The sequence below is a fragment of the Schistocerca serialis genome, chromosome 6 (assembly GCF_023864345.2).
Source record: "Schistocerca serialis cubense isolate TAMUIC-IGC-003099 chromosome 6, iqSchSeri2.2, whole genome shotgun sequence".
Classification (NCBI taxonomy): domain Eukaryota; kingdom Metazoa; phylum Arthropoda; class Insecta; order Orthoptera; family Acrididae; genus Schistocerca; species Schistocerca serialis.
The window spans coordinates 469,536,194-469,554,821 of NC_064643.1; the positions used below are offsets into that span (position 1 = coordinate 469,536,194).

General features: G+C 39.6%; 1 protein-coding gene across 1 annotated transcript in view; it reads right to left on the reverse strand.

The window, feature by feature from the left end:
* The window catches only part of LOC126483661 (phosphatidylinositol glycan anchor biosynthesis class U protein), a 91,941-nt gene that overhangs the window by 1,326 nt on the left and 71,987 nt on the right, over positions 1 to 18,628 (reverse strand). The window contains exons 5-6 of the mRNA XM_050106721.1: positions 17,704 to 17,975; positions 17,411 to 17,553 (exon numbers count right to left, since the gene is read on the reverse strand). Of these exons, the coding sequence (XP_049962678.1) occupies positions 17,411 to 17,553; positions 17,704 to 17,975 (415 nt within the window). The remainder of the gene's footprint in view (positions 1 to 17,410; positions 17,554 to 17,703; positions 17,976 to 18,628) is intronic.

An 18,628-nucleotide genomic window follows, 5' to 3' on the forward strand; every position in this document is an offset into this window, starting at 1 on the left:
TAACATTACCATGCTTTAAAGCAGTTTTTATATCATCAAAAAGCACAACACCAACGTAAGTTATTGTGCTAAAACTGGAGGACAGTGAGAATCTGCCAGTGCATGGTTCACTATTCATTTAAACTATTGAAAAATCCTTAAGTAAAACCATGTTTCCCTTTTTAAACAAACTACATTCACATACGAATGAATATCTGCATAGTTCTGGGTTTGATAGGATTCTCATTTTGCAACTAAACTACAAGCAGGGATTTATTACTATTGAACTAATAGTGTCTGGCTGTATACTGCATCCCTTCAATGGCCACTGAAGTAGTATCAGCTAAAAACTCTTTTTCTTGCCTGCGATCTCACAAGTCAAATAATTGAAAAACTGAGAAAAATGGGAAATGAATCTAAAAGTTAATAATAATCTAGTATATGAATGAGAAGAGGAAAATGCAACACCTTTTTTATAGAGGAACTTAACATAATGTCATTTATTCATTTTGCTGTAAGTGAATTTCTTGCTGTTACGCACATCGGTCATTTTATTTCACTAGAACTCCAATGCTAATAAACTAAATAAAAAGTAGGTTTGATGACACAGAGTTCTGTAATGATCAAAGCTTTTAAAGTACATTAGAATACCACTTCGTATACAGGAGGAACTGCTTTGGTTTCAAAAAGCCAGGAAGGGAATAACAGGTGTTTAACAACGAAACTAGCTAGTATTATACATACATACTCTACTTTGAAAGTTTTTACAGCTTCTCTGATTAAATTTAATTTCATAACTTCTACCTTTGATAAATGCAGTAAAAAATAAAACCTTGTAAAACAGGAGGCAGGCAATTTTTAAGCTGTACATAATTTGTATAATACCAAAAGAAGAGTGTGTTTGAAGATATTGGTCTTCATTTTATTAAATATTACTAATTGTTCTGAGTCCCTGAGAACCTATTTTTCTGACCTATATTGCCCAAATAAAGAAAAAAAAAAAAAAAAACAAAGTCAGAACACAAGATTTCAATGTGGAAACAATTTGGCTATCAGGATGACACTAAAGTTTTCATACACAGTATCATTCTGCTCAATGAAGTCATGTTAATGAAACACACAATGTGAGACTACATCAATGGAGCCCATTTTCTGGAGAAAATTGTAGTGACTAATGTGGGTTCCATTGCTGAAGAAATTACATGCTATGCCTAATCTGATAAAACTGTCAACGAGACGAAATGGCCACAACTATCTGCTATTGTCCAACAGACAATCTCAATTTCATCTGGGAGTAAAGCCACAGGCATTAAATTAAATTTATAGCTACAGGTCATTAATGAAAACATCAATTTCACACAGTTTCAACAGTGGCGCATTCCAAAGGTTATGATAAATCACAACAGTTGAATCACTTATGTGTCAGAGGTAACTGGCACATAAAAACCAATTCCTTTTAAATCCCCAAGACATCTACCATGGCAAGTGAATATAACAACCTATTTTACTGATAAATTGAGTGCAGAACAGTTATTTAGTGTTATGTAAATGTAAACTTTTCATGTTGCAGACCACATCACATTGTCAAACGAATCAATGTTTCAGTCAGGCTTTCAAGTGGCTAAATATTTGCTTTGTCATTTCACAATACAACACTGACTACAAAACAGAAGAATTTTATGGAAACTGTACTCGGAACTGTCCATGACCACATCTGTTCTTTGGAAAATTTTATTTGTTTAATAATGTGTGTTCGAGTGTTCTGCCATGTTGTTTCTTCCATTTTATGCACAATATTTTGATGGCCGGCCCATTAGTCTTCTTCAGGAGGTACGAATTTTGCTGCTGTGTGTACTCATTGCCTGGGCTCCAACCAGACTGAACTATTGTTGTCACACCACTATCTATAGCAGAGTTCAATTGCTGACACCCACTATGCCTTTTGATGCTCTTGTTTTTCAGAGCTCACACTGATAGTGTGGGAAACACACATTCTCTCAGTGTTTTCCAACTCCGGTGGAAACATCATGCATAAAGTTGAAAAGGTAACTCTACAGAACACCCAGAAGCACACAATCAATTGCACCATGGAAACCTGAGAGATATATCAGCTTACTTGTTGGTCTCATTGACTGCTCTCCATCTTTTTCCCTCATACTTTCTACAAATTTCAAATGATTTATCATCTCATTCACAACAGTGGAAACTAGTTGACACAGATTGTTGATTTGTAGTTATACACTCAATGCTCCAGAAGGGTTACAAGAAAAAACATTTGTTGTTTCACTTTTCTTATCAAAAGTCCTGTTCAGACTTTCACAAACTGTTCCCAAGTTTATACAATACTGTAAATGATAACAGCAGTGTATTGACATAAATAATGAAAACTGAATGGAGAGAGGGAAAGCATAAGTTCACAAGAGTGAGCAATGGTTGATTCCAACAGAATAACAGATTAAAGGGCCATTTCAAACCTGTGAATCACAGTATATTTCTAATCTAAATGCAGAGTTGCTGTAAGTCTGGTGACAACATTAATGAGTGTTCAGGAATTTAAATATGTATTTCAGGCACACACTTCAAATCTTGTCCTCTTGGTCTGCTAAGTCTTTTTGTAGGTACTAATGCCAAGTACAAGTGAAAAGCAATTACCAAAAATTGACATTTGTGATTAAACCAAAGTATTATTTAAGAAAATAGCACATTTGTTCAGCTGAATAAGAAACTTAACTATATGTATACAATTTATCATTTAATGATATGGATATAATAGAGGGAAGCAACCGTTGCTTGCAAAAGCTTGAATTTTGTGTGTATGTTTGTGTGTCTATCGACCTGCCAGCGCTTTCGTTTGGTAAGTCACATCATCTTTGTTTTTAGATACAATTTATCATTTATTTAAACATACGTAATTACATTTTGATTACACATAAAAAAGCATTACATTCATTAGGATAATTGACCTAATAAAGAAGGCAGAGATATGAACCTGAATCAGCAGCACTTTTCCAGTAACTTTAGTTTCAGAATACAAAACGTGTTATTTTTTCCTCAATATTTCTAAATCTGGTTGCATGAATATTTTATTAACTCTTGTGGAGCATTTTATGATATGATTGCACCAGAAGAATGGAGCTTATCTTCCAATTACTTAGCCTTCTTACTTTGATTACCAGTTTCTGAAATTTTCTTAACCAAAATCAGTTTATTTTGACTTGAAGTCAAGAATGAAGAAACAATTTTTGACACATGAATTCTCCTCCCACTACTAAAAACAGGGATGTCTGAAGCAGATGGGCCAACATACAAATTAAAACTGGAGCTGAATAATCACCTTTTTGATTTTGTTAATGGTACTTTCTACAAACCTGATAGCTAGATATTCCAACAAATTTTAATTACTGACTGTCAGACCTGCTTAATTATCATTTTGATGGCCAGTAACAGACATTTAATTTATGCTATGGATACTATTGATATAAAAACTGTCAATTAACTATGCCAAAATAATCTACTTTGACAAGTTTTTTTATTTTTTTAAGAATCTTTTTACTACCTAACTGCATGCCTCACAATAATTTACAAAGGGACATACGAGGGTCACTCCAAAAGAAATGCACATTTTTTTTAATCCATCTTTTATTCTACATGTTTGAAAGTTTTACAGTATGTAGATACATCCTTTAAGAACAATATTTTCATTTCTCCACATAATTCCCACCCCTGTCAACTGCCTTAGGCCATCTTGGAACCAGCACCTGTATACCCGCACCGTAAAAGTCTGGACCAACCTGTTGGAGCCACTGTTTGGCAGCATGCACAAGGGAGTCATTATCTTCAAACCTTGTTCCACGAAGAGAGTCTTTCAGTTTCCCAAAGAGATGATAGTCACATGGAGCCAGGTCAGGAATGTAAGGCAGGTGTTTCAGTGTTGTCCACCAGAGTTTTGTGATCGCTTCCATGGTTTTTTGACTGATATGTGGCCGTGCATTGTCGTGCAACAGCAAAACATCCTTGCCGATGTGGTCGAACACGACTCAGTTGAGCTTAAAGTTTCTACAGTGTCGTCACATATGCATCAGAATTTATGGTGGTTCCACTTGGCATTATGCCCACAAGCAAGAGTCCTTCAGAATCGAAAAACACCGTAGCCATAACTTTTCCAGCAGAAGGTGTGGTTTTGAATTTTTTTTCCTTGGGTGAATTTGCATGATGCCACTCCATTGATTGCCTATTCATCTCTTTCTTCCAAGAAATTCATCTCCACCATTCTCGTACTGTTCCAAAAGTTCACTGCATACCATTTTTCTTGTTTCTTTGTGAGCCCCTGTCAACAACCTGGCAATCCACCTGGCACAAACCTTTTTTAACACCAACACTTTCAGTATTCTACAAACACTTCCTTCCCCTATCTCAACGTAGCGTGACAATATGTTCAAAGTAATGCGTCTGTCAGCAGTCACCAATTCGAAACTTCCTGGCAGAGTGAAAATCTCATTCTGGAAACATCCCCCAGGCTGTGGCTAAGCCATGTCTCCGCTACATCCTTTCTTTCAGGAGTGCTAGTTCTGCAAGGTTCACAGGAGAGCTTCTGTAAAGTTTGGAAGGTAGGAGACGAGATACTGGCAGAAGCAAAGTTGTGAGTACCGGGTGTGAGTCGTGCTTCGGTAGCTCAGATGGTAGAGCACTTGCCCGCGAAAGGCAAAGGTCCCGAGTTCGAGTCTCGGTCGGGCACACAGTTTTAATCTGCCAGGAAGTTTCATATCAGCGCACACTCCACTGCAGAGTGAAAATCTCATTCCAGCGCACACTCCGCTGCAGAGTGAAAATCTCATTCCAGTCACCAATTCGTTAACTCTCTGCACATTGTCTGGAGTGCGTGCAGTACGAGGCCTGCCGCTGCCAGGATAATCCTCAATATTGTCGTGCCTGCTTTCATCATGTAACCTGCTTGCCCACCAACGTAACTGTACTGTGATTAGCAGCAGCATCTCCATACACCTTTTTCAACCTCTTGTGGATGTTTCCCACTGTCTTGTTTTCACAGCACAGGAATTATGTGACAGCACGTTACTTCTGACGAACGTAAAGTGTAGCAGCCACTTTGAAGACATGCTGTGACGGGGCCACTCATGGGAACAGGTTGAACTAAGTTTAGAAACAAGCGGGAAGTATGTATCTACACACTGTAAAACTTTTACACATGCAGAATTGAAACTGTATTTTTACAAAAATAGTGTGCATTTCTTTTGGAGTGATCCTCGTAGAATAATGTTATGAAACTAATCTAGCTAAATATCAACTGCCACAATGAATCCAGACTATAATGATTATGATTACTGAGACTTCCACAATAACAGGTGAGAAGCAAGTAAAACTTGTGCTCTGAGGGTTCCATTATACTTGTTGTTGATGATGATGATGATGATGATGATGATGATGATAAAAATAGTTTAATATGGCTCAATGGCCAGATGCAAGTCTTCCTACTACCCTTGTTATCCAATTTATAGTTTAATGTGGAATCCAAACCACAAGTTGTTTCTGGCAACTCCTCACACTGTTGATGGGTTAAGGCTAGGTTAAAAACAAGACTGAATACTCCATTAACCAAGTGAGATTCAACCGTGCAATCTTTCGGTCTCCAAGCACATGCTTTATCGCTAGACTACCATGTGTGACATGTATGTAGATACTTCATCTATAGGATTTGATGAATCAAGTTTGCTTATATCAAAATGAGACATAAATGGTTGTATATTTTCATTACACTGACTAAAAGCTTTAATTTTTCACACCACCAAGGGACCACAAACCTTAGTGTGTGGCAAAAGTTTCAACTTGATACCGCTAGTCATTACTGAGAAAAATGGGTCTTAACAGACAGATGGACAGACAACAAAGTGATCTTTTAAGGGTTCTGTTTTTACCAACTGTGGTACAGAATCCTAAAAAGGCAATTAACATGAGCTCCAACAATAATAGAACACCATACATTCCAGTTTGATGAAGCACCCACTTGAGCCAAATTTTCATCAAACTTAATGGCAATACTCTGTCACAATAAAATTAAATAAAATAAAATATGTCATTAGTTCATATAGGGTACTAATGTGCTTCAAGACCCTTTACGTTTCTGCAACTATGGGCCCAAACTTATTGCCTAAGCATTAACATAGGCTTGCATGCTGTCATGACCTTTGAGTGCAAATCAGTCTGCCTTGATGCAAACAGAAGTTGATATTTCTGTCCATATTCTGGACTAAAACACTTTCTTTGATTTGTACTGGGTTAAAACTTCAACTTGTAATGGAGAAAACAGAGGACAGAAATCACAAAGCTGAACTTCTAATCCTAACTTTAAGAGAGTAGATACAAGACTATCTTTCAACACAAGTAGACCTGAATTTATAACAAACATAATTCTGCCATCCTTTCACAATCACCTCACTGTGACAGTCTCAGCTGTGCCAGAGCTACATGATGAATAGGTATCCAAGTTTTGAAGTGAAATCTGGTTTGTTATGCACTATCCACACACACAATTCATTTAATTCTAAAATCATCACACAGGCAGACAGACTACAGGAGGTTGGCATGGTACTGATAAGTAATCATAAACGGTTAGCCTGTGCAGATGAGATTGTATTGTTTAGACACAATAAAAATGGTCTGAGAAACAGCATGAGAGAAAAATGTGCTTACACAGAGTATTTGTAGAAAAGATATTGATTTCTCTTATTTTCTGGCACGACTATACATCCCAGGGTGCTTGCTCCAGGCAATTTCAGTGTGTGTGTGTGTGTGTGTGTGTGGGGGGGGGGGGGGGGGGGGGGAGGAATTCACTTTCAAAACACAACTAGTGTCATTTGTCTATGAGTTTTCATGCAATGTGTATCACCACCTTACTGTAACCCTGTCTGTAGGCTCAGTCAAAGCTCAAAAATGCAACATTCTGTCAAAATCTGTATAAAACTCACGAAGTAGGCTATGGGGATGCTGGCTACGATCCAGCAAGAAAGCTTATCGTAAGCTGCCATTTTGAGATGGCCATAGTGCTTCAAAGATGGTTGAGGGAGTACAGCAGACCATGGTGGACCATGTTGGAATTGATAAAATGACTGTGCACATCATTTTTAACGAGGATTTCCAGATGAGAAACATACATGAAAAGTTTAAAAAAATCGCTCTTCGTCCTGAGCTTTGTATATATATATATAACGAAGTGCTGAATAACATACCAACTTCCTCTTGCCAAAAAAGCAGGCAAATTCAAAGCTATGCTTGTTGTCTTCTTTGGAGCAAAAGCTGTGGCCTACCATGAATTTTTATGATATTGAAAATGCTGAAAAGATTGAAGGGGAAAAGTCACGTGTGTGAGGTCAGGTATCGCTGCCAACTAGACACTGTATCATGATAATGCACCAAGCCACACCTGCTTTGTACTGCCTGGTGTGGAACGGCATCAAAACACTTTCTCAGACCACCTACAGTCCTGGTGTAACCCAGGTGGATTTCTTCCTGTTTTCTGAAATGAAGCAAGTCCTGAAAGGACACAAGAATGTAGCAGAGGTCAGAATGGCTCCAATGTGCTGCTTGAAAGGTGTTTCTAAAAGGGACTTCTAAGTGCACAAAACTTGTTGGCAGGACTGCAACATAGTCCCAGAATCCTATTCTGATTATGTATACTGATATCTTAATACTTTTTTTTCCGAATTTGGGCTCATTACTTTTTTTTTTTTTTTTTTTTTACAATCAATGCAAAATGATTGAGGTCAGAGCAGGACCAGGTCCCACTATTTGTTGGAAGATTGACACTTACATTAGCTAAAATTAAGAGTAAAAGACCATGGAGTACTAGGCATGTCCGAAAGAACACTGCATTGTAATTCTTCAGAATACAGGCTCTGAAATTTCGTATTTATCGGCAAATACCTGGGTTGTGACTTACAAAAAAGTGTTTCCCCTGTATGAGAACAACATTAATAGGATATATGAGCACGACACACGGATGACGACATACGGAAGTTTGGGTCTGGCTGTGAGTCATGTTTGGACAGCCAAAGTGGTTAAGGTGACCACTCACATAAAGCAAGAAATCCAGGTTCAAGTTCAGGTCTGACTCAAATTTTCATTCTCTCACTCCATTAAGCAGCTGGGGGTAATTCATATTCACAATTGTGAATACATTTCATGTCTTTCATAGTAACTGTAATCTCCACAATGCCTGTTCCTACGGACATGGCACTATACTTCTTCACAAAACAGACACTGCAATTTTTTGTAATTACATTGTGGTCTGAGCAAAATTCTACTAGATGGCTCCCCTGCTTACATTCTCTTCTATCTGTTATGTCTTTCCCTATTTTATTTTGCTTTCCTTTTCATCCAGTCCCCTATTACAATCAGATTTTTGTCTCCCCTACCAAACGGCATGATTCCTTTTATCTCATCTTTCAGTACCTTCATTGTTTGCAGAGCTGTAAGCATATATGAACTTGCACTAATGTGGTGGGTGTTGGCTTAGTGTTCATCATAGCCACAATACTGCATTCAACTATGCTGCTTGTAACATCTTGTCTGCATTCACATTTGCTTATTCATTAGTAGACCTACTCCTGCATTACCCTATTCAATTTTGTACTTATAATGCTGGTCTCACTCTGCCAGCAGTCCTTCTCTTCCTGCTACCACATTTCACTAATTCCCAGTAGGTCTAACTTCAAATAATCCATTTCTCTTTTTAAATTCTCTGACTACTTGCCCATTTATGTGCATCTAACATTCTCACCTTCTGAACACCAATTTTGTTTTCTGGTCATATCATCATCCTGAGTAGTCCTCACCTGAAGATCAGAATGGGGGACTGTTTTATGCATGGAATATTTCATCCAAGAAGATATCATCATTATCATCATCATCACCATCATCATCATTGCCATATACAAGGCACATTCAGAAAGTGAGCTTCCTGAGGTTGTTTCCTTTAAAGTAGACTTATTTAGTTGAGAAAAATGTGTGTGCACAACAAATCTATGGTGGGACAGTCGAATGTCGGCCACACAGATCTTACCTGGAGCCAGTACCGTGGCAGCAGTGCCCCAACATGGCATCTCTTACTTGTTCTCCCACCACCTGTGAGGTTCGGTCAGTAATAAGGTTCTTCAATGCACAAAATATAGCATCCATTAAAATTCATCATCAGGTCTATGGGCAGAACATCATGAGCAAACAAGTGGTGCTTTGTTGATGTAAGCTTTTTTCCGAAGGCCATCAAAGTGTCCATGATGAAGAGCACAGTGGGCAACTGTCCCTGATCAATGATCACCTGGTTGAGCTATTGTGGCAGTACATCCTGGAGAATTATCACTTCACAATTAAGGAGCTCAGCAGCCATTTTCTGCAGATCAATCCTTGTTGCATGAAATTGTCACTAACCACCTGCTGTTCAAGAAATTGTGTCAGGTGGGTGTCGAAAAACTTGAGAGCACACAATGAAACGCTTTGGAACAACACTGAATTTCTGCAGTGGTATCGTGATGATGGTGATGAGTTCCTCATCAGGATCGTCATGGGTTATGGGATGTCAATTTCCCACTTGTCCCAGAAACCAAGCAGCAGTCAATGCATTGGCATCACATTGGATCTCTGATCAAGAAAAAATTCAGACTGTGTGGATGCAGACAGCGATGTGCACAGTGTTCTGGGTCAAAAAGGGCATTCTGCTCCTTGACTTCCTGCCTAGAGGTGAAATGGTGAATGCCGACCATTACTGTGATTATTGTGAAACAACACCGAAACTGCAATGTGTCCTCCATGACAATGTTCATCCCCATATGATGTGCGACACAGTGTCTATTTTGCAGAATTTCAGCTGGCAGCAGACCGCCACACCCTCAGGGAAATATAACGGTTGTAGTATCACGTTGCTTTCAACTGTTCACAGTAAAGCCATGATGGTTAATGTTACTCTACCAGATCAATCATCTAGACTGCTGCCCATCTTTGGGACCTGTATGTCAGTTGGCCTCTCCATATGAACACATATGTTTTCATCAGCATTCAACCAGATGTTCCCTAGGAAACAGAAACATGAAAAGCCAGGAAAGGATTGGTGGGAGGGATTGGAGAAGCTACAAATCTCTGAAAGAAGTGTGATGGAAAGAATAGTAGTTACGGTAAAGTATGGGGGAGAATGAAGACAGCAGGCAAAAGGAGAGAAATTTGATGTAATGGGAGATCAGCAGATCACAAATATGAGAAACGGGAGTGCTGGCCATATGGCTAGAATCACTGAGAGCAGTATGTGCAGAACTGTAATGAAGGAACCATGACAAAAAATTCAACCACTTGGGAGACCCAAGAATATGACGACATGGAAAAACATTTTGACAAGTAAGCCATTTCAGACTGATGGAGTGAAGAAGCTCTACATTGACAGAAAGGGAATAACTTGTCAAAGAAAACTAGGTCTTCAGGACTTGAGTAATAGGACCTGAGTAATATGATGCTCACTACCCACATTGTTGTGTCCCTCTTGCAAGACAGCAGCCTGCAACACATTCATGTCCCACAGGTGACCATGCTTCAAACATCAACTGCTGCGAAAAGTACAAGTGTGTGCAAGACAAACATTGATCCATGCCCATCCCATATGTCGGTAAATGTTCCAGACATCACCAACAATAACAAACCAATTTGTTGTCCCACAAAACTCTGACAGCTACTAAGAGAGGTGCGTTCCACCATTTAATAATTATTTATTTTTTTCTTCGAAATCCACAAAGGGGAGACGTACTTTAGTATTCAAATAAAAAAACAATTCTATAACGTTTACCTCGGCAGTGTTCTTATTGCGCTTCTAAAGGCGAAAGGCATACGTAGCATTGCCACAAGGAATTTTCCAATGCTATGCCGTTCTATTTTTGCCCCATTCCAGTTTGGTGACGAATTTTCTGCCACAGTACACCCCCCCCCCCCCCCTCCAATACATATGTAGTACCTGTCTTCAATATGTTTCGTCTCCTTGCAGACTCACTCCATACCGCTTGTTCCTTGGCAGCTGACTGTCTTGCCAGCTGCTCCAGATCTGCCAACATGAAACTCGTGGTGGGTCAAAGACACCAGCCTCTGGGCACAGCTACAACAAACCTCTGATGCTACTTCCTCAGGGTCAACACCACGATGGCTCCTTGCCCTATGTCTCCCAATGGTAGCGCCATCATTTTTCCAGATGGTGGGAAGGAGGCCCGATCGTTGCAGATGGCTTCACCATCTCTTTCCTGGGAGAAGAGATGCTATGTCCCACCTACAAGACAGCAATCTGCAAACCTGTAACACACTTGTGTCCCATGGGTGGTCACGTTTCAGGCATCGTCTGCTGTGACGGGCACAAGTGCCACGCTAAATAATGATCTGCATTTGTCTCACATGTTGGTAAATGTTCCAGACAACAACGACAACAATATGTTGATTTGTTGTACCCACAGTCTGCAGCTGCTGCAAGGGGCACTGAGTCAACTGCCAGCAGAGCACACTTCTATGAGCACAGTGCTGCAATCACGGGTACTATTTTCCTATGACATGTCACCTGCTCACCAGCAAATCACACCGTGACAGTATTTAGGCCAGTGCTCAATCACACATCGGCACTTCGATCTCAGCTATCAAACTATCTATTCCTTCAAGCTCTCTGGGCCACATATCGGCTGCAGAGTCTAAAGAATCATCATCGGACAATCACTATGCACTGTTTATCTTCGGCCAGTTAATCAGTATTTGTCTTTATTTCAAACTCCACAAAGGAGACTTGCGTCCTTTAATATTTGAACAAAACTGTTCTACGAGGGTAATCCCAAAAGTAAGGTCTCCTATTTTTTTTTTATAAGTACATAGATCTGTTTATTTCTACAATGGTTTACATCAGTTTACAGCTTGAACATTTAGCTATTTTTCGACATAATCACCATTTCTGGTTATGCATTTTTGTAGACGCTGTGGCAGTTTTTGTATGCCCATGTCATACCAGCTCACCGCCATACTGTTCAGAAAGTTATAAACCTCTTCTTTCACCTCATCGTCAGAGCTGAATCGCTTTCTGGCCAAACCTCAGGAACCAACATGCAGAGATCATACAGGGTGATCCTCTGATCTTCATGCATGCCACCTTCAACCTTGTCTCCTCAGAAATTGATGGTCTCCCGCTCCTTTGTTTGTTGTGAATTTCGGTTCGACCAGCTGCAAACTCTCTACACCACTTAAACATTTTTGACATCCATGCATGACTCATCATACACTTCTGTCAATTGGCGATGGTGCAGCGCCCTTTGTGTTCAAAAACCGAATAACTGCGCGCAATTCGCACTTGGTGGTAACATCCAAAGGGGGCTCCGCCCTCAATGGCTGCCAAGCCAAGACTGAGCGCTTCAGTGTGGCGTGCGCAAGTTTACACACAGTGTGTGAAGAACGCTTCATAACAGTGTGACCAACTGCCATACAAACAGAGTTCTGTACTTATAAAAAAATAGGAGACCTTACTTTTGGGATTACCCTTGTGCATTGTTTACCTCAGTAGTGTTCTCATTGTGGCTCCACCAGCACAAAAATACCACACACAGCTGTCATAATCATGCACTGGGCAATTGCAAGTGTTTTCAAATGTCATGCTGTACATTAAAAATATCTTAGAGAGAGGAGGCTGGGGGAGGGGGGGGGGGGGGGAGAGGGAGAGGGAGCGCAGTCACGTGCTTCAGTTCCAAGATTATACTTGTACACACATGAGGTTCTATGCTAACTGAATTTCTGAGACGTGTTCTAATTGGCTTACGATGCACTGCTGGTATTACAAGATATTCTGAAACTGCATGGTATGTACACCAATGAATGTCTAATATGCTTAAAAATGGCTAAATATTTCAAAAATAATTCTTCATCATCAACAACAACACCAAAAAGCCATTATGATGATCGCTAACATGAATGCAAGTGTGTGCATCAGCCCCTTTTATATACACAATTTCTGAAAACACATCATTTATTAATTAAACAATGTCCTGAAGAGAGTATGTTGGGCAGAAGATTGGGCTCCACGATATGGTTTTATACAATGTTTGCTCACATATTCACTGTTACTCTAGGATGATTGTGCCTCACATAACTGTGTGAGGATTTTTGAAGTCTCACACAAGATTGCTGATGTTGAATGTAACCTCTCTTACAAATGAAGACTGCAACAAATAAAACAGCAAGGTCAAGGAAGGGGAAAATTTGGTGTGGAAACCACTGACAGAAGTCAACATGTACAGGAAGCCATCATCTGACAGGTAAAGTACCTTCTACAAATTGAATGCGTGGTTTCCATCTCATGCAAGATATCCCAAACGTTATGTGAGGTATCTGGCAAATGGATAATGGATTGTATGCTGCGCTTACAACTGCCTTCCAATGTCCATAAATATTTCGCTCGAAAATATCACTTCACATTCTGTGAAGTTCATATCAAGGCAGTATCAATGATTCTCTTACATCAAGGAAGTCAACATTGTCTCACAACATAAAATGTCCTGACATGGCCATCGCCACGCTGGAAACCATTCTCTGTGCAGGCACTTTGCTACTGTTGCTTCTTGCCACACCCTACATGGAATGCATAGCAGCATGCTCAGCTAACAACTCAACCCCAGAAAAAATTGAAGACACAATTTTTAATCTAAATCACAAACTGAACAGAGATGCAACCACCAGCAGGGTAATTGAAAGTAACGACTGTTACATGAAAGGCAATCATATCAAAAGTGAACTAAACTCCACCCGAAAAGGGGTTTATTAATTAGGTAGCAGCACAATGTGAAAGAACCACTACCAGAAATGAGCCTATCTGACAGAGTTGTGATATTAATAAAATAATATTGTTTTACTTGCTCTATAAATCATGAAGCACTGTAAATCAGTTTCTCTGGCATTCTGCGTTAACATCTACTCTGTACAAACACTGTCAAAACATGTCCACATTGCATACATTATAGTATTTATTAGGAAATATCATTCTACTGCTTTCATATTGTTAAATGTCAATATTCTTCTTATAAACTGTTGAAACAGAATGTAAATACATTACTTTGATGCCCTTCTCCCTCCCCCTCCCCCTTTCTCCTGCTTCTGTAAATTTCTTGGTTGCTATACACGATCTAGATCTTTCTGTTCTGAGGCTATGGTTTACACCAATGTTTTTGTTAAATGGTAACAACTGAAACAGATATGACTTAATGACACTGTAAGGTAATACTACTGTTTGCACTACCATATTTGTTTACTTTTAAAATGTGTTGTTGACCATGGTCAGCTTTTATTACAGAGTGCTGTCAATTGACTTTCACTAAATTGTTCATGTAATCACATAACTTTCACTGGATACTACAAAAAAATTTTACTAAAGGCTGTGCAACATGCTTACGCAAACATAAAAAATTTTGTGTGTTAACTACAGTTGTAATTTCCAAATACCAAAAACATAAGTTTAAGCCACCAACCAGACACCTAAGCCATAACATTAAAATTTTACAGCTCAACATCAAAGGGCCCAGCCGATCTAAATCACAACATCTCTCTTGTATGCTACTCAAAAACAATGTAGATGTGGCAGTCATTCAAGAAACTCATAAAAATAATGAGCAACGACTGTATTCAAGTGGACATGTCAATTCTATGAAGTCCTGGGAGCTACACACCACCAGAGCTACAGCTTAAGTTAAAGCTGAAGATGTTACTATAACAAATGTCTACAAGCCTCCAGCAGATAACTGGCCAGCTTATGTTCTTCCCGTTTCTTCGCATCCAAGTGTGTATATTGGCGACTTCAACAGCCATCACAGCAATTGGAAATACAGTGATACTGACAGAAATGGTGAGGACCTTGCAAATTGGGCTCAACATAACAACCTTAGCCTAGTTTTTGACTCGAAGGACAAGGGAACATTTAAATCTGCAGCCTGGAACAAGAATTCGAACCCTGACCTATGTTTTGTAACACAGGACTCCCAGTGACAACCTCTACATACAACCCTTGGAGGTTTCCCAAAAAGCCAACACCAGTCAGTAATTCTAGACACAGGAATTCAAATTCCTGTAATCAGATCAATGCCTAGACCAAGATGGAACTTTGGAAAAGCAGACTGGACTAAATTCTACAAAGAACTTGATAAAATGATCAGATGGATCCCCCCACTAAGTGAAAATTATGAAAGATTCGTCGGGACAGATCTAAGAACAGCAAAAAAGTACATGCCTAGAGGATTTCTGAGAGAATATAACCCAGACTGGAGTAATGACTGCAAAGAACTGTAGCAGTTCTATTTAACCACCAATGACAGCACAAATGCTGCAGAACTTGTAAAACACCTTGATAAAGCTTGTAAGGAGTGCTGGGAGCAAAACCAAAAATTCTAGATTTTAAGAGATCAAAAAGAGAGGCGTGGAACCTCTTGAGAAAACTGGGAGGAAGTCGACCACCCACCCGAAAAGATCCTGTAGTAACACCATACCAGATGCAAACAGAATAAGTTCTCTCTCCAAAGCACCCCCACATGAGCAAAGCTCCAGGATTTGATTGGATACACCCAGAGTTCCACATCAATTGTGGAAAAAGGACTCGTGCATGGCTTGCAAGTTTCTTCACTAATGTTATGCTATCAGGGAACATGCCAAAAGCCTTCAAAAAAACAAAAATCACAGCAATACTGGAGCCAGGTAAACCAGGAAACAAAACTACTAGCTATCACCCAATTGCCCTCCTGAGCAGCTCTTACAAGCTTTTGGAAAGAGTCACCCTAACCAAATTGGTCCAAAGATCCATGAAGTTATTCTCATCCAAAAGGCATAATTCAGGCCAAACAGAAGCTGAGCAGACCAAGTGCTCAGCTTAACTACACACATAGAAGCTGGATTCCAACGTTGCCTTAAAATGTCAGTGGCTTTTATTGATCTTACAGCTGCCTATTATACAGTATGGAGACAAGGACTCTTGTACAAACTCACCAATGTCATACACTGCCAAACCACAATCAGGCTCATAAACAACATGTTGTCTGAGAGATACTACCAAGTAGTCCTTGGCAACCAACTAAGCAGACAGAAGAACCTTGATAACTGTCTTTCGCAAGGCTCAGTTTTGGCACCAATCCTGTTCGACTTGCATACATCTGACCTCCCTGAAACAGAGTCAAGGAAGGTCATCTATGCAGATGATCTGGCCTTGGCCACCCAGCAGAGAACTCTTGAAGCTGGTGAGGAGATCCTATCTGTCAATCTAAGTACAATAGATGAATACTTCAAAAAGTGGAGACTGATACCAAATCGAACAAAGACTGAAGTCAGCTGCTTTCACCTTAACAACAGAATGGCCAATGCGAAGTTGAATGTCACCTTTAGTGGTCAGGTCCTTCACCACCAAGACTCTCCAAAATATCTATGAGTGATTCTTGACAGAACCCTCTCTTACAGATAGAAAACACAGCAGCAAAGCTGAGATCACGCAATAACTTCATATAGAAGCTGAGTGGTAACCTCATGGGGTGCAACAGCTATGACATTGCGACGTGCTGCCTTAGCGCTAGTCTATTCTGTTGCTGAATACTGTGCCCCAGTGTGGTTCAGTAGCACTCGTGAGAAAAACTGACGTGGAGCTAAATGAAGCAATGAGTACAATGACAGGCTGCATCAAATCTACTCCTCTGCACTGGTTACCACCTCTTAGCAACATTGCACCACCAGACCTCCGTAGACAGAATGCCCTCAAGGAATACCAAAAATTACTTAAAATCCTTGAGCTTCCAATGCAGTCTGATGTTCCTGCATTCCGAATGAACAGATTAAAATCTAGGTAGCCATCTGTCCTACTGGCAGAATCGCTATAGGCAGCTACTTTCAGTATCAACAAAAAATGGACAGAAATGTGGAACACTATTGCCCATGAGGAACATCAGACCCTCCAAAGACCTGACAAGACCAGCCAGTATGGAACTAAAGTGGCGTGCCTGCAGAGCATCTGTGCTGGAAACCTCTACCAATGGGGAAGGGCTTAATCCTCAGTGTGACTGTGGAAATGAACACCAGACAATCAATCACACTGTAACAAGCTGTAGCAGAAGAGCCTACCCTGGAACGTTGGAAGATTTCTTTGAAGTGACAGAGGCAGCCCTTGAATGGATCGGCAAATTAGATATTAATTTATATTCTTATTTTTAAAACTATAAATTACGAAATTAATATATTTTTGTAAAAATTATAAATTATGAAATTAATATATTTTTGTAAAATTTTTGTAAAACTATGTAATCCACAATTGCTAGTCACTGTTCACATGCAATGCCATACGCTAAACAAATAATACCAAAAACATAATCTTTAATATGTTTTTGCTATCACAAATCCTTACCTGTGCAGTACCAAATGCAAGTGTGACACCGAAATAAAAATTTGCATTTGCTGACCGAGAATATATCCAGAGGTGCCAAAGCACTGGGCCTAGCACTGAAGTAGTTATGAAGAAGCATGCAACAATGAAACCTTGTTGCATATCTGCAATGTAAAAAAAGCTGTTATTCCTCAAATATTTAACTTACAATTTCCAACCATTAATGTGCTAGGTGAAACTACAAAAAAAAAAAAAAAAAAAAAAAAAAAAAAAAAAAAAAAAAAAAAAAAAAAAAAAAAGAAGTTGTTACTTACGATTGTATAGATGCTTCCACATGGGCAGAAGTGCCAGATAAAATCCTACATCCCCAAGACAGGGGTATGACTTAAATACACTAATAAGAGCGCAAAAGCTTGTAGCTAGCAACATGGGTTCTTCACGAAGCCTTAATGTGAGTGGCAGCATGTACAAAACAGTTGCATTAATTTGGAAAGCAGCTATGAATAGTGGCCGGAAGTGTTCAAACATTTCAGTGAAGAAATACCAAAATAATCCAATATTTGGTTTAAGATCAGGAACAGTTAGTCTGCAATGGAGAAAAGGTAGAATTTATCTCAAATCACATTTGGAAGTTTCACTTTATATAACATCAACAGAACATGCAAATGAAAAGGCTAATAAATTATGGGGCAGAATTCTTGGCCATCACAAATGGTTCAAATGGCTCTGAGCACTATGGGACTTAACATCTGAGATCATCAGTCCCCTAGAACTTAGAACTAATTAAACCTAACTAACCTAAGGACATCACACACATCCATGCCCGAGGCAGGATTCAAACCTGCGACCGTAGCAGTTGCGCGGTTCCAGACTGAAGTGCCTAGAACTGCTTAGCCACTCCGGCCGGCGTTGGCCATCACTTACCTTTTAGAGCTGTAATCAGTAGCATTTCCAATAGGCACATATATAAGAGAAAGAGACATTCTACCTAGCTCTGAAAATGAAGACAATCATCAGAGTGGAAACAGGAGCAGGTTGAGGAAGAACATGTCACTCGGACCTCAAGATGAGAGACAAACACTTGTAGTACAGACAAGGGTAGAAAGAGATCTTTTCCTCCCTAACAGAGGGACTATTAGCTCCAAAAGCTATGTCTTTTACTTTTATGTGTGTCTACTGGCAGAACTACATATTTTTCCTTCTGAAGGCAAGTACTTACCAGCAATCCTGTCTCATAAT